Source organism: Pipistrellus hanaki (assembly GCF_964339955.1).
Source record: "Pipistrellus hanaki genome assembly, chromosome: 5".
NCBI classification, from domain to species: domain Eukaryota; kingdom Metazoa; phylum Chordata; class Mammalia; order Chiroptera; family Vespertilionidae; genus Pipistrellus; species Pipistrellus hanaki.
Genome location: NC_140507.1, coordinates 19,055,809 through 19,078,696, shown reverse-complemented (window position 1 = coordinate 19,078,696; position 22,888 = coordinate 19,055,809). Strand labels below are relative to the sequence as shown.

Sequence of the window (22,888 nt, the reverse complement as noted above, 5' to 3'; positions counted from 1 at the left end):
ACACACACACACTCCGGGAGCGGCCAAAGGCACTTGGGAGTGCCAGCAGGAGCAACTTCGAGAGCACTGCCAAATATTCAGTCTCAAATTGTTGCCCGCTCCAGGCACCTTGAGTAGCAAACAAAGGAACTGGCTAAAAAGGAGCCCAGCTTTCCTCCCGCTGGGGGGGAAGCATTGGCAGCTGGCAGGCTCCTTGGGAAAGGTTCCTCCAAGAACATCCCCACTCCCACCCTCCAGGCTCACCCGGACCTGGGCCACCTTCCTCCCAGGAAGTCAAAGGGTCAAGAAATCAAAAGAGGGGGCATGGCGGTTACTGCCTGGCACAGCCCATTGCACACACTGCCCAGGAATGCTTAGTCACCTTCTAAAAATGAGGCAATTTCTCTCCATTCTCCCCCATACATGAGTGTGTGTGTGTGTGTGTGTGTGTGTGTGTGTGTGTGTGTGTGTTGAACCCACTCAAGATGCCCAGCACCCAGGAAGGATCTCGGTTCCTGATCCTCTCTTGTTTCGAGGCAACATCAACCAGTCACCCCAAGTCGAAACTCTGGTCCTGCCCCCACTCTTTTTCAGGGACATCTGGGCCATCTCCCTCGATTGTCAGAGACACAAAACACAGAGGGCACCGGGCTGCCCCTAGTCACACAGCAACAGCAAGGCCAGTTCCACCATCTGGACAGGAAGCAGCGCTCTAGTTGGCCCTCCTGCCCATCCTGGTCCCTCCCCCTGGCTCTGGCTCCAGACCTTTCGCAGAACAGGTCTCTCCCTTCCTTCCACACAGGCTTTCATGATGGCCACATGCCACTGGGGCCCTGGGCTTTCAAAGAATGCGGCCCACCCCAACTCCAGGCTTTTCTCCCGGCAGGACGCTGGTTGGCCTATAGGGGAGCGTGGTAACTAGGAGAAAGTGCTGGGCGCCCAACCACACTGAGTCAGAGAGATGAAAAGCAGCAACACAAGAGACTGCTGGAAGGCCTGCAGGGGACAGCGTGAACATCCTGATTCAGCTTCCGTGATCCCCGCACCCGCTGGGCCCTCTCCCAGACACAGCTGTCACCTGCGCCAGGCAAACACCTGGACTATGCCAGCCCTGCACACGGTGTCTCCCACACCACACAAGCCCTGGGCTGCACAGCCCACACCTGCACCATGCCACCTGCCAGAATCCCCTCCACCACCCAGTGATCCCCCCAAGGTAGCTTAGACACTGCTCAGACCAGGGATTGAATCTTTGAAGGTAACCCTCACCAAAGACCCAACACCCTCACCGTGGCCACCGCTATTACTGCCCGAGTCATTACTGCCACAGTGAAGAAGCAAGACTTCTAGGCAAGCTCCCCAAGTTTTACCATCCACATGAATTGCCTGGATGTGCTGTTAAAATGCAGACTCTGAGTCTGGAGTCAAGAATTTGCATGTTTACCAATCTTCTAGTGACGATGTTGCTGCTGGTCTAGGCTCGCTTCCAAATTAGGATTACCTGTGGATCTTTCCCAGGTCACACATCCCAAGCTAATTAAATCACGCCCTCTCCCCCCCCCCCCCCCCCCCCCCCCGGGAGTGGAGCCCAGGCATCAGGAGTGTTTGAAACTCTCCAGGAGATCCCATGGCTAGAACAGGTTTGGAAGCCACTGTCCCAGGGGGCATCAGGGACCAGAGATCAGACTGCTGTGGTTGCCATGAGCACCTGGAGTTAGATGGACACTAGCTGAGCACCTTGGCTGTACAAGGCGCTGTCCTAGGTACTGAGCATATCACAGGGAATGCGACCCCTCCTTACCCTCTTAGAACTTCAAGTCATGAGGAAGATGAGTGTTAAACAAGGAACCAAGCCAGTAAATGGATTAAGTCCAGGTTGGGGGGTGGGGAGGGGAGCCACAGGAAAGTAAACAGTAATGAGAGATATAAAATGGGGGAGACACCCTCAGATTTGGGGGTCAGGGAAGTCTCTCAAAGTATGTCAGCATAGGAGCCAGGTAAGGGCAACCGGGCAGAGGGAACAGCAGGTGCAGAGGTCTAGAGGTGAGAATGGGGGCGAGAGGCAGAAAAGAAGGGAAAGGAAGTCCCACTTGGCACCCTAGCTCACCTGGATGTCCAGGCAGAGAGCTTGGCCTATTAGAAAGGTCTGACCTCCAGCCTAGATCTGTCAGGATGGGAAATGGAGGGAGGGATCTGTTTTTGTAGGACCCACAAGAAGAGCTCTCACCCCTTCCTGCAGTATCGCCCCAGGGGACAGACTCCGGTCCTGGTTCTAAGCCAAGGGGCAGAGGGAGGGGTGAAGGGAAGGAGACCCCCAAAGGTGGGAAGGCATGGATCTCCCACCTACCTCTGGCTGAGAGTTTCTTGGTGTTGATGATCTTGGCAGCATACTCCTGGCCAGCCAGCACCTTCACACACCGGCGCACCACCGAGAAGGCTCCCCTAGGAGGACAGAGAAGTCAGAGGGGTGAGGGAAGGTCCCGGAGCTGCTGGTGTTGATGCAGCTTCCTCGTGGCTGATAGGGAGCCCTCCTTCGGGGATGCTCGAGCTCAGAGGGAGTGCTGTGGCTGCCCCAGGGACATAGCAAGGACAGAGACCCAGGAGAACCATGGGTGATGGATGAGCCTTCCAGAGGCCTGTAAGTTAGGCTCACCAAATTATAACACATTAGAACCATGTAGAGTTTCTAGGTCCCTGAAAGTGTTTAGTTTTTTGTTCTTTGAATACGTAGTTTTTTGTTCAAAGCTCAAAAAAAATTCAAAAGTGTAGATAGTGAAGAGACTCCCTCTCACCCCTGGACCCAGAGACAGGCAGTCTTAGCAGAGCATCTTTCCAGACACTCTCCCCCATGCAAATGCTACAGCAGTGGTCGGCAAACTCATTAGTCAACAGAGCCAAATATCAACAGTACAACGATTAAAATTTCTTTTGAGAGCCAAATTTTTTAAACTTAAACTTCTTCTAACGCCGCTTCTTCAAAATAGACTCGCCCAGGCTGTGGTATTTTGTGGAAGAGCCACACTCAAGGAGCCAAAGAACTGCATGTGGCTCACGAGCCACAGTTTGCTGACCACAGTGCTACTAGATCTTGCAAGCTGTTCTGCATACTCTGTTTTTCATTAGATACTTAGGTGAGCCTCCTTCCATTACACAAAGAGCTCCTCACGATACTGTATTTAATCATATGGCTGTAATGTACCTGGCCAATCTCTGTTGATGGGCCATTAGGTTAGCTCCAACCTGTGGCTATTACAAACACCGCTGCAACCACTAACCATCCATGTGTGTGTTATCATTGTTTCCCATGTGTGCAAGTGTTTGTGGATAGACTTCTAGAACCTGTGTTGTTTGGTCAATGCGTGGTTGTTGTTTGGTAATTTTGGTAGATAATAAGAGACTTCCCATATCTTGGAGATTGTACCAACTTAGGGTGAGGGGCCCATTTTCCTTCACTCTTGCCCACGTGGTGTGCTATCAAACTTTCTTATCTCTGTTCGCAAGACTGGGAACAAATGGCAACTCCTTGTAGATCTGATTTGTAGTTCTCATACTAAGAGTAAGGCTGGACATCTTTTTATATGTTTTAGGAGGTTCCTGGGATTTTAGCATCTAAATATTGGTGATTAGAAGAGAATTTGAAGTATTTATGTGAAATGTCTCAATTTTAAAATACTGGCACCTTGCCGGTTTGGCTTAGTGGATAGAGCGTCGGCCTGTGGACTGAAAGGTCCCAGGTTTGATTCCAGTCAAGGGCATGTGCCTTGATTGTGGGCACATCCCCAGTAGGGGGTGTGCAGGAGGCAGCTGATCGATGATTCTCTCTCATCGATGTTTCTAACTCTCTTTCTCTCTGTAAAAAATCAATAAAATATTTTTAAAAAAAAAATACTGGCACCTTATTCTTTGTAAGTATAATCATAGTCTCTGGCCAAACAAAACTAGGTTGAGGCTAGAGCTGACACCTCCACCACAAAGGTCCTCTAGTCCAGCCCCTTCCTCTCACAGAGGCGGCGGCTGGGGGGCTGGAACTGGCCGTGGCTGCCAACATTGCCACCCTGGACCCAGGCTGATAAATGGCAATAAGCAAGTCTGCGGGTGTCTTGCTAAAATGCAAATTCTGATGCGTTAAGTACAGAGTGGGACGCAGGACTTCAGCTTCCGTGCAGCTCGGTGTAGATTGCACCAGGTCACACTGCGAGTTCCAGGCGGGGCCGCACAAAGAACTCGGCTATCCGCGTTCCCAGGCTTTTGGCTTTTCCCCCACCACTGAGCCTGCCGCTTCCTGGCCTGCACGCCCAGGCTCTGCCGTGGGCGCACTCCGTCGTGTCCTCCAAATGTTGGTCTCCTCCTAAGCATATGAGCAGATCTCAGCCACCCAGATGAGGCTGGTGGGGACAGAGAAGGACGCTGGCAGGCACCGAGGAAGCCAGCAGGCAGGCACAGATGCCCTCTCTGCACAGACCCTGGGCATCGTGTCCCTGGCTTTGTGTCTGGGCAGCAGGAGGGAGCCTGCAGGGAGTGGTGGGACACTGTGGAGAAGGATGAGAAGCTGAAGACTAGGACGCATGACCTGGGAGGAAGCTGGAGACTAGGACACATGACCTGGAGGAAGCTGGAGAAAGCCAGGACTCACGGGCAGACTGAGAGTCTCACACAGCAACAGGCCCTCCCTGGGGTGTGCAGCCCCTGCCCGCCCTGCACCCAGAGGAAAGCAGCAGGACCGGTCACCCTCCCTGGGAGCCTCCCATGACGGAGCCTCTGGTTTGCTTTCCCGGACACCGAGACCCCCCCACCCCCCAGCTCAGGTGTGTGGCTGCTGGTCAGGTGGTCTTCCCGGCTGACAATGAGCTCCTGAAGTCCAGGGCCTGAAGTAGCTTTTACACACACACACACACACACACACACACACACACACCCCGTGCCCGGGTACCCAGTGTCTGCTCCCCACATGTGTCTCTTGCAGGAACAGGAGTTAGATTTGAGCAACAGTGAGCCAAACTGGAATGAGCTGGGAGAGGATTTGCAGTCAAGGGTGTCAGGAATAGGAACAGGCGTCTGAGGAGCATCGGGCCCAACGTGCCTCTCAAAGGTACCCATGCTCCCCAGGCAGGGGATGGACCCATAGACCTTCAGGCCCCTGCTCGGGTCCCCTGCTCAGCCACCATTTTCAAAGGCCCCAGCAGAGAGACCGGTGCAAGGGGCCACTTCCTGAAAGGTTGGTTCCCAGGTCTCCAGGCAGAGACAGGGCCGCGGAGGAGGAGGCTCTAAGCTCCCGAGTGCAGGGCCGGGTTCTGTGCTGCTCACCAGCTTCCAGGCCCTGCGTGGTCTGAGCTGGAGTTCAATTCCTCTGGGAGGGAGGGAGAAAGTTTCCCCACCCGAGAAATAAAGCCCCATTCTAGGCAAAGACCTTAAACCAGTGGTTCTCCAACAGGCTGCTTCAGAGCCCCTTGCGGGTGTTTTAAAAATGTGTCTTCTAAGGCCCGTTCAGATCTCTGCGTGGGGCCCAGGGAATCTATTTTAATCTAACATGTTGTCCCAGCCACCTTGGCACTGTCTTGCCCACCTTCTGGGGAAGTCCTGCCTGATGCCCACCCCATCCTAGAAATCAGCTTTGGTGGGCGTCACACGGGGCTCTGAGCACGAAGGCCCCGTGAACCTGGCTCTGTTCCAGGAGCTGAGGTCCGAGAGCATCGCCCATAAAACAGGAGGAGGGCTCGACTTCCTCCTCAAAACACAGCCCCGAGCTTTGGAGTAAACCCCGTGTTCTGACTCGAGGTCCAGGCCGTGGGTGGGGCTGCTGTGAGGGTCCTGTACCCCCAAGGGACAGCCTGAGCCTCTTGGTTGTTTTTCTGGGGCAAAGGTGCATGGCTCTCAGCAGATGCTCAGAGGGAGGAGTTTATCAAAATCAGTGCAGAGCTACTGATCCAGAGCACCCGGGCCTCACACACCCGGGAGGCATCCTCCCTTCAATGCACCTCCACTGCTAACCTCCTTCTGGACCCTCCGTTGGAATTCTGGTCTCCCATTTAACAGATCGGGAAACGGAGGCCTCAGGGAGCAGGCATATTCCTAGTAAAGCTGTGGAGAGAACCCAGGTCACCTGTATATGCTCTTCCAACGTCACCAACGGCAAGAGAATGTGGCTCAGGAGCAGGGGCTCCGGGCTCACAAAGCCCTGTGGTCTGATCACGACTCACCCCACCTGACTGTGTGATATTGAACTTGGTGCCACACCTCTCTGTCTCCTCTAATAAATGGGGACAATAACAGCGTGTGCCTCCTGGCTATGTTGGGGAGGTTCAGGGAGACAACTACCAAACTCTGGGCACAGTGCCAGGCACATGAAGCTGCAAACGGGGCGAAGGAGGGCCTGAGCCCCTCGTTCCACCTGGGCAGCCTCAGACCCGGGTCCAGAGTGGGAAGGCTCCCCCGCGCCTGCCCAGGGGCTGGGGTCAGGGGGAGGAGGGGCAGGGGGAAATCCGCAGGAAAAATGAGAGCGGGGGCAGCCAGCCTGCTGCCCTAACTTCCTCCTCTTTTATCTTCTGCTTCCGAAGGCATGTTTCTGCATTCTGGTCCAGCGTGAGCGAGTGGCCGCAGGCAGCTGCCTTGGCAAACAGAAGGGCCGGCCCACTCCTCCCCCGGCCCTGAGCGGAGCAGGTGGCCGGCAAGCGGGTAGGCAGGAGCTTGGAACCGGGACAGAGAGGGAGAGCGAGGAGGCCCCGGCGGGGAGGGCAGGGTGGAGGAAGTGACCAGGGCTCCCAAGAGGAAGGGATGAATGAGGCCTGCCTGGGAGGGCTCTGTGTGGGGGCAGGGTGTCATGGGAGGGTCCCGGGAGCGCCTGGGAAAGTGTCCTGGTTGCAAAGGGGTCAAGAAAGCGTGTCTGCTCACAGGTGTGTGTCAGCAGTCCTGTCAGTGCCCTGGTGTCCGTGACGCCACATGGCTCTGGGTGGGACAACGCCCAGACACATCACCCTTGGGTTTGAAGTGTGCATCCACGTTATCAGGAGCGTCACAGAGTGTGGGCAGGGAGGGGTGAGTGTGAGACAGAGAGACACTGGGGGTGGGGGGTCAGAATCTCAGGTCTCGGTCGTGCTGGGAGGTCTTGGGCAGTGGGTGGATCCATGGGCCTCAGTTTCTTCATCTGCAGCATGGGCTTGGGGTCTGGAGGAGGCTAACCAGCAGAGGCCTTCCTGTCTTTAATATTCTACACCAGCGCCGCCCAGCAGAAATGCTGTGTGTGGCGACAGAATGAGTCTGCGTTGTCCAACTGGCAGTCGCTAGCTTCCTGTAATAACTGTGTGTGGCGAGTGATCCGAGCTGGATAGTGACGTTCTGTGTGGATGACCGGTTCTTCAGAACCAGAGCAAGCAGAGTTCACATCGTGGTCCAGCCGCTTACCAGCAGGCGCCTTCACCTTGGGGAGCCCCCTTGTGCCCTGTGAAATCCGGTAAGCGCAGGGCCCCCCTGTGCAGCCTTCTCAGTGACTCGGTGATAATGAGGCATGCGATGGGCTAGCACCGTCCCTGGAGAACAGTAAACGCTCGGGAAACAACGCCTGTTGTAGGCATCATTACCCACGAGGTGAGGCGAACAGCTGGCATCCTCAGGAACAAAATGGACCTTGCTTGCCAGGCTCAGGGAAGGACAAGCTAGTAGAGGAGGTGAGGGTCGTGGGGAGGAGAGGCTGCCCCCCCCCCCCAAACACAGCAGCCTGCCCTGGGGTGTGTGCAGGCGTGAATGTGAGTGGGAAGGGGGCATTGCCGGGCTGTCCGACCTCTCCAACCGACAGACGGAGAGGGGGAGAGGGCGCGCGCAGTGAGGGTGAGTCCGGCACAGTGGAGAATGTGGGAACGTGCTAATGGGCTGTGAAAAGCAGGGATCACACACGGGGAAATGGCTCTCTGGCTGCCTGGCAGGCGCGTGTCCTGGGAATCGCTGGCTGCCAGCCCACAGGGCCTCATCACCCTCTCTGGCCTGAAACACCCTAGGTTGCTGACATGGCAGTTCGGTGCAGCACCAGGAGCATTCCATGGGGTGTGAAAAGACCTGGGTCCTCACCCAGCTCGGTTACCAGCTGGCTTATCCTTCTGGACCTCAGTTTCCCTATTTGAAAGATGGAGACGAGGAGCCCCAATCCTACTTCCTTCTGAGCCATTTGTGGGAGCCTCTACTCCACTACCCAAGACGGTCACTGCCAACACACCCTAGAGGACCCCCCCCCCCCCCCGACCTTCCCCCGAGGACTCAGAGCCTGCGGGTCTCAGCGGACAGGGACATGTTAATGGGCCCGTGGGGACCGCACAATCACCAACCCCAACACGCCCAGGTCTCCCTCATTCTGGAAAAAATAAACAGCCACCCTGCCCCCAGTATTTAAAAACAAATAAATTTAAAACTAAGAACCTCTCTCTCGACTGGGCCACTTCCTTCCTCCCTTCCTTGCTGCCAAACTTCCAGAACAAGTGTCCGACATCCGCCGCCTCCTCTTCCCACCTCCCACACTCCGTGCACCCACCACAATCTGGCTCCCACCCCCGGGCTCCCTGGGAGAAAAGCTGTGCCAGGCCCGCCCACCCAGTGCCCCACCCGCACCCCAGCCTCAGCCCCACTGCTGCTGATCGGCCTTGCCTGTGGCATTTGGCCCCATTGACCACCCAGCTTCAAGCCCCCCGCCCCCCTAATTCCCCTAATTTTGGTTCCTGGGTCATGGCATCTCCCTGGCACCCCTCCCCCTCCCGCTCCCTGACATTGTGTTCCCTTTGTCCTCTTCCTCCCAACACCGTTCTCTCTCCATCATTCTCTTACCGTTTCCCCTCCAGGCCATTAGCGGGGATCTCTGGGGAGGCTCTGGGCATTCGCGAACACACGGGCAATTTTAATACAATTATTCTGTGTCTGTGCATTGTTCTGAGCAGAGAATGCATCTTTTCCGTCAGTTTCACAACTGTGAAGCACCCTCCCCCCCCTCCCCCCCCCCCCAAAAAAAAAAAAGGGTGGAAGCCCTCGGCCATCGTTCAAGATGGAAAGTTGCTTCTAGCTCGCACCCTCTCTCCAGAATTCTAGCCCTGGACTCCCAGCTCCTCCATCTTGTCTGGATGGTGGTGACAGGCACCGACAACCAACGTCCAGTCTCCTCCCCACCGTCAGTAAAGATACCTGAGCATTCCACCTCTCTGAGGTGAGGGTGGTTTCAGAAGTGCCTGGTCAAATGCAGGCAGACCTGCTCTCTGTGGGAGGATTCGCATCCAAAACCTCCTGGTGGCCAGTAACACAGGGCCCACGTCAGCGGATCGGGTCACTCAGCACAGAGCAAGGCCTGGGCACGTGAACCCAGAGCAGGCAGATCTAGAATGTCCGCGGAAAGGGACAGAGCTGGGGTGGGTCATGGGAGCAGTTCCACAAGGGGCCATCTCCAGCTCTGCATCAAAAGCTTGGATGCTTTGTACTATCTTACCACAGAGGTCTGCCATCTCCCCATTCCATAGATGGAGAAACTGAGGCCAAGACCTTGAACCCAGTATTCCTGCTTCACCTTCCAGGGCTCTTTCCAATACCCATACTCTCAGATCAGAGGGGCCCCTCACTTGGGGGTCCACAGGTAGGCTTTAGAGTAGGGGGACATTCTGTGTGAGTCGCAGGGGGGTGCATTTTTTTCTGGGGAGGGTGGCCGTGGCTCATAGGAGATTCTGTGAGGGCTCCTAGATGCCCCAAACAATAAAAAAAAAAATAAAGTAAAATAAAAAATAAAATAAAATAAAAAACTGGTGTCAGGTTTGCTCGGAAACAAAAGGATTACCCTGTTCCTACAACATCAACCTCTGTGTACTTTGAGCAAATCCCTTCACCTTTGTGGGCCTCAGTGTACTCATCTGTGAAGTCACCTGTTGACTATGTCTAAGCCCCCTCTCTCCTTTTTTTAATTTCTTTTTAAGCAACACTACCCTTTCTTGATAACAAACAAAACATAGCTATGCAAGTCCCCGAATGGCCAAGAGCAGAGGAGATAGGGGTTGGGGGCTCAGGACCCCCTCTGCTTGGCTTTCTCTCCCTTCTCCCCAGCTCGCCACGGCAGCTCTGCCCAGAACTCCACAAATGACAGCATTTTGCAGCCAGAAAATCCCAGGCCCCATCACAGACACCGCGTCTCCCTCCTCCCGCCCTGCTGCAGCCGCCCACTCTCAGGCTGCAGAAGACGCCGCAGGGACATTGTGTGTTGGAGCTGTCCCGCACCCCCGGGCCTGCCCCACGCCAACAGCAGAAGTCCCGTGGGGGACACAGAAGGCCTGGGGACCGGAAGATTCTGTTTGCTGCAGGGAACATTGAACCAACAGGAGCTCCTTGTTTGGGCTGTGCCTGGGTTTTCTTGAATGGGTTACAGAAAGGGAACTGAAGGGAATAGTCACAGGACTTGGGGACTGGACCAGAGCAGGCAGAGTAGGGCAGGGGGTGCTGAGGGGCTGCTTCCCTCCCAGCCTCAGGTGGCCTTTCCGCTGGCTCCGTCCGCCTGCACACCCCAAGGGCTCCCAGAGGCTCAGAGGAAGGCGCCCCATAAGGGCCAAACACCGGACTGGGAAGAGGCAAATAATGTGCCCCAGTCTCCTGTGTCACCGGCTTGTGTGACCTCAGGCGAGTCTCTGGCCCTCTCTGGGCCTCTGTTTCCCATCTGTACGTCAGCGTGCACGCCTCACTCCACTATGGACCGGGGATATTCTGGCCCCTCAGCCATCTCCCACTTCACACAAGCAGCAAACCATCTCACCAGGAGAGGGCCGGGGTGTGGGCAGGAGGGGAACAGAGGTGCGGGGGTAGGACAGGGCTGTGAGTGCCCCCTGTCTCCTGAGGGCATGTCCATGTAGGGGGCAGAGGAGCAGTTCTGACCATGAGAAGGCTCTTCATTTCGTTGAGCTGAAATCCACCTCCCTGTTGCTCTACACATTGGGTCCCGCTCTACCTTCCGGGGCCACACGGGGCAGTCTGCTCTCTGCCCCAGGGCCCAGGACATCTCTGCAGTGATGAGGAGAGGGGACACCCCCCACCTCAGGGGTCCCTTCTTCCTGCTAAAGCCCCCCAGCCCCTCAGCCCTCTCTTACTGGATGTGGCTTCCAGACCTCTGACAGCCTGCCTGGCCCTGTCTGCTAGACAATCAGCAGGTTTTTAATGTTCCTTCTGAGGCACTGGGAATCCAAAAGTCGGGGGCAGGCTGAGCAGGTCTAAGACGAGTGAGACCCTCCATTTCCCCAGGACTGATATGTTCCATCAAAACGCACGCCTCAGAGCCTTTGCCTGTGCTGTTTCCACTCCGGGGAACACTCTTCCACCTCCGTCCTCTGATTAACTTATTCAGCCTCCAGCTTCCCAATGCCACCTCCTCAAGGGAGCCTTCCCTTATACCTTCCTCACCCCAGCTAGTGGGGGTCTCTGTAGCTCACAGCTCCACGTTTGCGCTCCTAGTCCTTGTCCAGTTGCATTTAAATAATTTCTGGGGTGACTTCATTAATGTCAGCTTCCCATTAAATCGCAAGTCTTGCAGGTGGCGCCTGCTGGGAACAGAGTATAGGCTCAGGAAACACTTGCTGACTAAATGCCAGAGACATAGACGCTCCTCCTTGTACACGATGCCCAAGACACCAAAGCCTTCAACCTTCTCCAGCACAGAAAATCCCACTGGCCTTACAGCGTCGCCTGACGTCTTGTGGGGCAGCCACACCCCACCAGCACCCAGAGAGCCTGATTTTGACAAGCTTGGGGGCTGCCCCAGGCTGGCCTGAGATAGGGGGTTTCCTACTGTGCCCCAGAGAAGATCCAAGGAGAACATGACATGGGCAACAGGCACACAGGAGAGGGTGAGCTGTGGCCAAGAGACCCACACAAAGACAGGGCAGGGAGGAGAAAGAAAACAAGATAGAAGAGACAAAGACCAGAAAGACACAGAGAAAGGAAGAAAGGGAAGGGGAGATCAAGATATAGAGATAGAGATAGAGATGGAGAGAGAGATAGAGATAGAGATAGAGAGAGAGAGAGAGAGAGAGAGAGAGAGAGAGAGAGAGAGAGAGAGGAAGCGCCACCCAGAAGCCAGGCCAAGTATCATCTTGCTCTCTCTGCACTGGGAGGTAGACTCGTATTTAAAGCCCAGTTGGAGCCAGTGTGTGTGTGCCCTCATGCATACATATGCACGTGTGTGTGCATGTGTGCCTATGTGTACGTGTGTGTGCCCACGCACACTAGCGAAAGGATGCCGGTGTTGCCTCCCAGGGCTCTGCCCTCACCCGCGGAGAGAGCCAGGGCCCCAGCCTGCAGGGGTGCTGGCAGCAGTGCCACTGTGTGCCTGTGCAGGGAGGCGGGCAGGCGGGCGGCTCAGCAGTGTCAGTGTGTCTCAGCCTGTGCGGGGGTGGCTGCGTGGGGGCGGAGGGCTGCCGCATGCACCAGAACATGTGCGTGCCTGCCGCTCGGATGGCTTGCAGCGGGGGAGGAGAGGCTGTACCCGCCCCTGTCCCTGCCACCCCCTCCTGAGGACCTGCACCCCCAACTTCCCATTCTTGGCCTCTGGCCCCTGCACATCATCGGGGCCCCCTCCCCTGGCTTTGCCACGGCCTCGCCCTGTGGCCTTGGGCAAACCATTTCTCTGTGGGTATTGACTTCACCATCTGTGCTGTGGTCCTCTCCGTCCTGAGGCTCTGGGAGTCTGAAATTCCCCGTGTGTGCCTCCCACAGAAGGAGCCCAAAGAGGACAGCAACTCTAACAGGGGCGTTTCAGCATCTGCAAAGCTATTCCAACCCCATTATACAGATGGCAAAGTTGAGGGACACCGAGGACAAGGGGTCCATCCAAGGTGGCCCGGTAAATGAGAGGCAGAATCCTGATTGGAAAACAAACCACAGCTCAGAGTCCCCTCACCCACCAGGCCACCACCCCTCTTCCGAGTAGTGTTCCCAGACACAGCACCAGGAGGGGACCCTCTCACCAGCCTTCCCCCGTATGCAGGTGTCGGAGACCTACAGGCAAGCCTGAGCCCTGTCCCCCGTCCCGAGCCAGCCATCCCACCTGCTCCAGCGTCAGTCTGCTCATCTGGAAGATGGATAGGTAAGCCCCTTGCCTCTCCAGCCCCAAAGTGCTGTGGATGTAATAGGTTATTAGGAGCAAAATAAAAGCACACGCCCAGCTTTGGGTGGCGCTCCCATGTCCAGGTGCCCTCTCTCCCCAGTGTTACATCATCGATCCTCCTAACAGCTCGGGAAGGACCAGAGAGCTAAACACATTGTGCAGACATTAGAGTGCGGGTCCCCAGAGGGGAACCCAGGACCCTGGACACCCAAGTGCAGGGAGTTGCCTCTGGGCCCCGGTGTGGACCCCTGGTCAGCCCAGCCTAGCCCACGTCGGGTTCACAATACAAAGCAGAGGGGGCAGCGGTTCCAGAGCCAGCTCTCTGCCCTCCCTCTGCCAACCTCGCTGGCCCTCGGGAGCCCTCCCCCACCCCAGCACGCCCTTGAGACAATTTCAGATCTCTGCGTCTAGAGAGAAAAGAGTGGGTTGCACCCGCTCTCCAGTCCCCCTCCCTCTCCTTCTCTGAAGCACTGTCTCCTTCAGAGGCTCTTTCTGTACTGCCTGCTGATTACACAGGCTGCAGGGCAATTCTCAGCCTCCCTCCCCTCCCCTGGCCGTGGGATCCAAAGCCCAGAGAGCGCCAGAGGCTGCAGGAGGCATCCCCCTTGTCCACCTCCTGGAAACTAACCCCTTCCCCGGACCCTGAGCTGGCGTCGCTGCAGCCTGCCTCCCAACAAGCGCTTGTGCTCCCAGGGTCCGGCTTTCACTTCCCTCATTCCCTGGGAGGAAGGAGGATTGGGGTCAAGGGAGGGGAGAGTGAGGGAGACTCTGGGTCCAAGAGACAGTCCCACCTCAGCCCTCTCAGCGACCTGGAATCAATTCCTGGTTTATCCGACTCACACGCTGCCGTGGGACCTGCCTCCAGCGGCATCGAGAGGCCCTGAGAAGCCCCTGCCCAGGGCACTGACTCCAGCCCACACCCCCAGCTGGCTTTCCAGCAGGAGGGAGAGGGGCAGCTTCCGTTCCATCCACAGCCAGCCCTACCAGTGGGCACCTCGAAGGAAGGCCTGCAGCCACGAGCCAGACCACCTCGGGCAGGCCCCCAGGAAGCCCTCAAGAGGCGCGTGCCCTCCTCTCCAGCTGGGCAGCCCGGGGCCCCACCAAAGGAGGTCTAAAGGCTCCCATGTCCCCTTGTAGGGCCCACCCAGCGGTCTCTGCCAGTCACCCTGCCGGGGATTGGAAGTGGGCTCCCGGGACAGGGGCTCAGCATTAGGTGGTGACTGCAGTGTCCCGGCTGGTGGGGACCTTGAGTCACCAAACGGAAGGATGGGCCCTGCTCGCATCCTCGGTGCTCCAGTCCCCAGAAGCAATGCCATCTGGAAGGCCCACTGTGTGCCCGGCTTGTCACTACATCTTCACACGCACCATCTCATCTCATTCTCAGCCCTTTTTCATCTCCAGGTTATAGGTTGGGGGCAGGGGAGAAGAAGTGCCACAGCCTGCCCAACGTCACTGAGCTGTGGGTGGTGAGGTCCAGAGCCTATACCCTGTGCTGGGCACGTCCCCTCCTGGCCTCTTGGGCTAAAGCTGTTATGATAATTTAGAGCAGCAGACCCTCCGCCCCATGGAACGCTGGCCTTTTTAAGCCAGGCATCAGAGGTGCGGGTCCTCGTCCCCTTTTTTCTAACGCAAGCATCCTAACATGAGGCCCAGCCCCAGCCTTCCTGAGGTCCTACAAGCTCCTGACAGCGCATGCAACATATCTTAGTTTTGTGCATTTTCCTGAGGAATGTAGACTTAGCCTTTCGTCAGATTCCTGGAGGAATATGTGACCTAGAAAAGGTTAAGAGCACTGATGATTCTGGAAGGAAGAGGTCTGAAATTGATTAAACAAGGCCTGGCCACGCCTGCCCCCCTCAGCGTCCTGCCATGGACACACCAGGGCTCCCTTCCCCTGAGGCGCTGCCATGGCCCAGGTCCCTCCAGGCGCCCTGGCAGGCTGCGGGGCTAAGGAGGCATTCTGCCAAGTCGCCCCCACAGCACCCAGTCGTCATGGTCTCCATCTCCTCACGGGGCAAAACATCACTTTTATTGTCATCCTGAGCACCTGAGTCACATCTTAACTCTGTTTCACCGCACTCTGTGACGCAGTCTTCCCAGCGCCCCCTGACAGGCAGCTCCCCACTAACCAGGGAATCCCGGCTGCCAGTGGGCACTGGGAACCAGCTGAGAAGGGGGTCCCCACGCAAGTCTGGCAGACAGCCTCCGTCCTCCAGGGCAGCCTTACACATTTTGTTCCTGCTGCCTCCCCCAGCACAAAAACACACTCTCAGAAAGACAGGTAGTCTGCAGACAAGCGTGAGCACACGTCTGCACAGGGGTGTCTGTACGAAGGAACTGGCATGTGCCTGTAGGTGTCAGGCTTGCCCAGTGTGCAAATGTGTGTGTGCAGGCAGCCTACTTGTGCACAGCCACAGGCCCACCTCCTACACATATGCAGACACCAGCAAGAGCTCAAAACACCCACACTCCCACCCTCGCCTGTAGGCTCAGGCCGCACACGCACATACATAAACCTTCCTGTGTGCATGTTCCCAGGTCCTCACATGCATGTCCAGACCTCACAGGGACACCACTGTGCCTACGTCTCAGATGTGCATCCTTATACAAACATATGTTTGCACATGCCCAGACCTCACACACATTTGCTTGCTGATGTGCACACAGCTGACTCGCCATACATGTGACGCACGCTCACACCTTCACTCCTGTGCAAACCAGCCAACAGCACTCCTTGTGCCGCTTGCACGCATCCACACTTGCAGGGCACACTTGCATTTTCAGGCTTCACACACCAGCCCCTCCTGGTACACACACTTGAACACTCGCACATCCTGTCGGTGCACAGAGTGTACGCCAGAGTCAGTCCTTATACGCCACACTTTCAAGTGAACACTTGTGTGTGCACTTCCAGACCTCAGAGCAGTCCAGCCCTGCTCACAGAGCCCCTCTCCCTGCACTCCTGCCGCTATACCCAGGGCATCAGAGTTGTTTTGCCCAAAGGGCAAACTGTCTCCAAATTGTACCCTTACCCTGGATCCATTCCTGCATCTTCCACAAATTCTACTCGTGGCATCCAGGAATGCTTCCCTAACACTCCAGAACCTTAGGGCTACCCCAAGGGGCTCTTCGTCCCCCATCTTCCTACCCTTCTCTCCACACCAGTCATCAGAGGCAGAACAAGCTCTGGGGCTGGACAACTTTGCCAAGGACCAGCACTGGTGCACCTCACACCACTAGCCCCTGCAGCTGCAGTGCCCCCTCCCAACTTGCCCGGCTGCCCTTCCCCTCCTCCCAACACCCAGAGAGCCTCACCCTTCGCTCAGCAATTAACCCCTGCTGTGCCGATGCCCTTGCTCCTAACAGAGCTGGGAAGGGAGGGAGGGGGAAGGCTGTGCTTCCAGGGAGAAGTTGGCTGCTCTGCAGTTGTGGGAGCTATCTGAAGTCAGGAAGGACCACCTGGCAGGTGCTGAGCTTTGTCACCAGAGGTACCCAAAGGGATGCCAGTTGGCCACCTCAAGAGAAATTCACAGGGAATCCCAGCCTTGGACTCGGCTGACAGGAAAACCTCTTTTTAACCCCGAGTTTCTAAGAATCCGTGTGCACCCAGGTCATGGGATGTGTGTGTGCGCATACATGTGTGTGCCCTCACTGGCCTGCATCAGCAACCCTTCACCTCTATACACACACTCCTCCAGCCGGTTTGGGCACCTCTGTGTCCCCACAAACATGCCCGTGCCAGTGCTGGACACCCTGCACATACAAGTGCCCCCCAAACACAGACAGCCTTCCTCCCTCTGTGAGCACGGGAAACACCCCAGGTGCACACCCCGCCCCTGGCACAGCGCCCCTGGGCCCTCCGGGACTCTCCAAGGTGTAACTCACTTTCCCAATTCCTCGAAGAGCTGGTACTCTTCCGTGAAGCGGGTGCAGGTGATGGTGGCCATCCTGGTGCCGGGCGGGCAGGCGAGGCTCAGGGCTGGAGGACCAGGGCTGGGGCACTGCTGTTCTGCTCCCGGAACCAGGAGCCACTCACCTGCCCCTGCTGCCGAGTGAGAGCCTAGAACCGGCTTAACTGAGGAGCCCCCAGCTTCTGAGCAGGGCACTGTGGCTGCTCGCAGCCTCGCGAGCCTTCGTCAGCATCCAGGTCCCCATGGCAACCAACTCGGAAACGCCCTGTTCCCGTTGCCCCGGTAACTGCCTCCCCAACACCTGCCTGCCTTCCACTGCGAAACCTGCTCCAGGACGCCCTGGCCTGACCTGTACACAATACTGCAGGCATGTGTGGGCTGGGGCAGGTGGACAAAGCACCCCGTAGGTGTGGGGGGTGGGGGAACGGGGCTGGCGGAGGAGGGGGGAATGACTGCAGGAGGGGGAGGAGAACAAACTTCATCCACAAGTGATCTGCTCTCTTCCCACCTCCCCCACCTCCAACTGTGGGGCCCTCAGATGGGATTAAATAGGGGCAAAGAGGCAGTTGCCATGGTAATGGTGGGTGCCACATTCCAGGACGGTCCCCAGGAAAGACAGGATGCAGTTACCCTGGCAACTTCAGCTCCTCTGGAGAGACAGGTATTGCCCCGTTGTCCTGGCAACAGCGGGGTTCTAAGGTTTATAGGGAAATGATAGCTAATTCATTGGGATCTCTCTCTCTCTTACTGTAGTCTCTATAACAGTCTCTCTGCTCCCCTCTGTATTTTTTTTTTCTTCTGCCCTTTTTTTCTTATTTTTTCTTATCTCTGCTCTGTGCCACTTTGCCCATCACACTGGTGCTCTAGCTCAGGAAGAAGCCCCCCGTCACAGCTGTCACAGTTGGTCCCTCCTGAGGCTCCTCCATAACCTCTCCCCCGGCCCATGCCCGCGAGGGCCATGGAGAGCTGGTCTCCTGGGGCTTGTGTCCCAGTTTCTGCTGGCGCTTCAAGTCAAGGTGAAAGAGGTAAAGGAGGCAGTGGGGAGGGGAGCACGGCCTGGCCTGGAGAGAAGCGGCCACAGACCTGCCCTAAAGCCCTCATCCAGAGTCCTGTGGGCACTTTCCCTGCCAACTGCAACTCTTCAGGGCAGGAGCCATCTCTGTGGCCCGAAAATCTCACCCCAAGGCCTGGGGGGTTAAGGATCTGAGTTCCCTTTGAGCTCTGACATTTGTTGGCTGTGTGATCCTTGGAAAGTCAGTGCTCCCCTCTGAGCCTTCAGCCCGCTTTTCTGGAAAACAGAGCAAAGCTGCCCCTCAGAGAGGAAGGCAGTGAAGATGGGGCGGGCTCATTTCCCTGGAAGAGAAAAGGGAAGGTCTAAAGCAGGACCCATGACCACTTGCATCACTCCAGCTTGCACTTAGGATCTCAGAACCCTTCACGCCCTCTCCCTCCAATGCAAGCCCATTTTACAGCCCACCAGGCTGAGGTCTCCTGCCAGCACGTGCCTATAATGGGCACAGGTTGGATAATGGGATCCAAACCCTCTGGGTTTCTAACCCACCTCCTGAGACCCTCTAAATGGCCTTGTGGGTCACCTCACTTGCTGGACACAGTGTCTGCTTGTTGGTAATCCCAAACCCCCGCAGGTCCCCAACTCACATCCCTATGTCCAGGGGTCCCTAGAGACATCAGGTACCCATCTCCCAAATGCTGCCCCTATTCCTGGAAGTTGAGGGTGGGAGTGATGCAGCCACTCCACTTCTTCCCAGGAGAGAAACAGGAGGGAGGCAGAGGGGGGAGGAGGAGAAGCAGAAGCAAGCAGGGGAGGAGGGGTGATGGCTTAGCCACTAATTGTACCATTACCACCTTCAGAAAAAAGGAAAAACCACTCAGTTTTGTTTCTCTGCACAATATGCTTCCCGCTTCTGCCGCCAACGTTGCAATTCAGAGGCAAAGAAGAGAAGCCGGTGCTCTGGGCTCACAGCCGGTGGGCAGCAGGCAGGGCACGGAACACCGCCAGAGGCTGGATATGTAAATGGCGGCGTGGGGGCAGGGCCGCACCACCTCTCTCTGCCCGACCTTGGGAGAATCGCTTCCACACATGAAAATGCTGCTACAGCCCTTAGTGACCACGGAGGACACCCCAGTTATTGTGCCGGAGAGGAAAGTGTACAGTGGTTAGAGCATCTCCACGACCTACAGGCTGTGTCATTGTGGATAGGTATCCTAACGCCTCTGTGCCTCAGTTTCTTCGTCTGCGGAGTTAAAAGTGTTCCCTTCCTCCAGGGCTATTCTGTGGCTGAAATGAGATCAGCACGGTGGCCGACACTGTAAGTACTCCACAGACAGGAATTGTTATTATTGAGGGACTTCCCTACGCGCTGCTCTCTCTGCACCCTGGAAGCTCCACCGTCTTCGAGTCCCAGCACTTTGGGGTGTCCTTCTCGGAGGCCCCCACTGGAGTAGAGCTCATGATTTGAACATCACCTTACCCAGGCCTGGACTGCAGCACTTTCTATAGAACGAAGGACTAGAGCTAAAGGGAGAGGGCTCACAGGCCTGAGGCTATTTTCATGGGGATCTAATGTTCTGAACAGGAGGTGATGGCTTGACCTGACCACCCTGTGCCTCCTCGCCTTCCCCCAGGAACTGGAGCATCAGAAGAAAGCAGAGCCCATGGGGCAGGTCCCAGGGTCATCCCAGGAAGAGCCAGCCGTGACTCAGAGGACATGAGGGAGGAAGGCATAGGTGGCCAGCTTTCACCCGGACTCTGCAGGGACCATAGAGATGGCTTCTGGGGGCAGGGCCAATCCAGTCCCATTCCAGCCCATCACCCCCATCACCATATCCATCTGTTCTTCCACTTCATTTCTCTTTTTCAGCTCTCCTTTTTTTCCTTCTTCCCTTTCCCCCATTTTCTTCCTTCCCTCCCTAAAGCCCTTCTTCCTCAGTGCTGCCTATCTCCCCTCCCATTTCTTTTCACCCCCCTTCTTGTCGCTACCTTCCTTTCCTTCTGTCAGTCTCCATCACTCTTCTCTCCGTCCTAGCGCTGCGCTGGCCGGACCCAGGGCACAGGATCCTGGGGGATGGGCAGGACCCAGACTGCAGGATCCTGATGGTAGAGAGATGGCTGGAGAAAGAAGGGGAAGAAGCTAAAAAGGTCTCCTTGGCAACTCTCTCTCTCTCACACACACACACACACACACACACACACACACATACCTCTGAACCTTTGAGAACATAGCACAGGCGTGTGGACACTGCCTTGGACGATCACCCCCATCCGGAGTGTAACTGCCACCCTGCTAAAGACGCACCGCTAATTCCCTGCCTCCCATGTACCGGAAAGGCTGCCAGCTGTGCCCAGTGGTTGCGGGGAGCAAGGAGCTGGCCCTGCCTCCGTGGCGCTGAGAGAATAAGTTGATGATTGCATCAGGGGAGACTGTTCCTACCAGACTCTCGCCTCCCCAGGGCCAAGGCAGGCATGCCAGCCGGCACGTGTGCCCCCATCCGCAACATGTGTGCGGTACACAAGAGCAGGACTGCATGCTGCGGGCTGGTGGCCAGTGAGGGGAGCCCTCCAGGGCTCTGAGCACAACTCTGACAAGCTAGGATAGGGAATGTGAACATGAATACAGGCTGTACTCCTTGTATATGGGGAGGGACCATAAGGACCAGGGCCAAGTTCCTGGGTCATGGTAAGGAGAGGGGGTGGGGGAGATGCGGGTCCCAGTAGCACCGTGGCAGCTCACTCTAAGTCCACCTTCCACAGCCCTCTCAGGTGCTCATGTGCACATGCCCAAGAGCCTCGGGGTCCTGCAGGGACCTGTCCCACTAAGAGCAGTGAGTGCAAGGGGCAGATCGGTGGAAAGTGGGCCAAGAGAGAAATGCTCCTGCAGAGGGTCTAGGCAGAGGGTGATGTGGTGAAGTCATCGTATTAATGCCAGGCTTGACTGGGAAGGGAGAGAAGTGGGGGTCAGGGAGCAGCACTGTCCTCTGCGATGTTCCCCACAGGAGGCATCCCTGCAGGGGAGAGGGAGAAGGAGCCACGGGACAGAGGACAGCAGCTGCTGGGCCAAGGTCTGCACAGCACGACCTGCAGTGAGATGACTCAAGTTCAAGTCCTCCTGTTGGCTGTGGGTACAAGTGGCACATCGTTTCCCCATTGAGGCCTTCACTTCCTCCTGAGAAATACGGGGACAAGATGTTCCTTCACAGACTCCAAGGATATGAAAAATAGTTTTTCCACTTTAGAGCCAGGCCCTGTGCTAAGCACTTGACATATTGCACTATTTGTGCCTCACAAAGAATGTCCACGAGACAGGTACAGTCATGATCCGTTTTTGCAGAGATAAGATGTGGTTTACCCATCTAGGGTTTGTGTGACTTCAGCACCCTGCCCTGAGCTCTTTGGCCTCCACGAGGGTAGGAAGGGCCCTGAGAGAGCACAGGCCCCCTACAGATCGATGGCCGAGGCACAGAGAAGGGAAGCTGCCCTCCCGCAGTCACACAAGTCAGGGGCAGAGCCACAATCTGAACCCTTGACTCCCAGCTCCTTCTCTTACCCTGTTCTGCCTTTTCCCTTTCTGACACTGCAGGGCTGCTGGCCCAGGTCCCAAGATCACCAATAGGCACTGAGGAGAGGAGGAAACGGTGCCAAGGCCCAGGGTGGGGCTCAAGCCCCTCCAGCCGGGTCTGGGGTTCTCTCCTGGCTTCTACGAGACTGGCCATCGCTGTTCGGGATTCTATAAGCGGGGCCCAGCTCAGATAGGGCCGCCCCTGGCTCAGACCCATCAGGCTGGCAGACCTGCTGCCATCTGGTTCAGCCAAGGGGGAAACGGGGCTTGTCTGCCACCTTTGGACGCCACTCCACTCCCCCAGATCAATGACCCAAGAGGTCAGAGCTGCCTCTGGTCTGCCTGCCACCCGTCCCTCCCCTGGAGCAAGCATCTGCCTGCTAATAACCAGCCAGAGGCTTGTCACAGGATCCAGACAAAGGTGCCCTGGCTGGAGAGAAGCAAGACAGGGGGCAGAGGGAGCATGCTGATCGCTGGGCAGAGCGGAAGCCACAGCAAGCAGGCTGAGCCTCTTGTCACAATGTCCTAAGTCCTGATCACGTCTCATCTCACACCCTCCCTCAATCTCAGGTCAGGGCCAGCTGCCATACCCCTGTTAGTCAGGCTTGGGGGCTGCTGGGCTGTTGCTGGGCTGAGTTAGGCAGGACTCAGCCAGGGGAGCTCCCGGCTAAGCTGGAGATTAGACCGAGCCTCCTTCTCAGGAATCAGGAATGGAGCCAGCCCCCAACCCAATCCCACCTGGGCTCTCTGTTTGGGGCCATGTTGACCAAAGGGCGGGCCTTGGTGTGTAGGAGAGCAGAAGGGACTTTTTATGGCTCTGCACTTGTGCAGAGAAGCAGGGCTGGAGATGGAGGCTGGGCCACCGCTGGCAGAGCCGATTCAGCAGGCATGGGCAAGCCTATCGCTCAACTGGCACAAGCCTCGAGCCACGGGGGAGCCAGCTCCACGTCACTCTGGAAGGGCCCAGCCCACGCAGCTGGGACACGCCTCCAACAGAGCGGGGGTATCCTGGGTAATGGGCAGACTGTGGACAACCCCTCCCTGGGGGACACTGGGCCTGGGACACCATCCCAATGGGTGACTTCTCCCAAGTCTCCCTCCTGAGCAGGCAGGAGCTGGGGCTGGCTGGAATCAGAGGCCTCAGCCACTCCTGGTCCCTGCCCGCCATGGCCCTGGCACCAACACCCTGGGGAAAGGGAAAGGTTTCAGTTGGGGAACCAGGGTTGGGAGTAAGGAACCCAGGATATGAATGGTCACCTCCACCCTGCAGCCCCAGGACAGACCTTCACTCCTGGGTTGAGCAACCTCTGCAGTGGGGA

The 22,888-nt window shown here is 56.8% G+C and overlaps 1 protein-coding gene across 5 annotated transcripts in view; it reads right to left on the bottom strand.

Annotated features, from left to right (window-relative positions):
- The window catches only part of CAMK2A (calcium/calmodulin dependent protein kinase II alpha), a gene marked incomplete at its 3' end in the record, with an annotated part of 60,866 nt that extends 43,689 nt beyond the window's left edge, over positions 1-17,177 (bottom strand). For all 5 annotated transcript variants that reach the window (XM_084884501.1, XM_084884500.1, XM_084884503.1 and 2 more), the window contains exons 1-2: positions 16,967-17,177; positions 2,327-2,421 (exon numbers count right to left, since the gene is read on the bottom strand). In XM_084884501.1, the coding sequence (XP_084740627.1) occupies positions 2,327-2,421; positions 16,967-17,028 (157 nt within the window). In that variant the 5' untranslated portion in view covers positions 17,029-17,177. The remainder of the gene's footprint in view (positions 1-2,326; positions 2,422-16,966) is intronic.
- Positions 17,178-22,888: the final 5,711 nt, after the last annotated feature.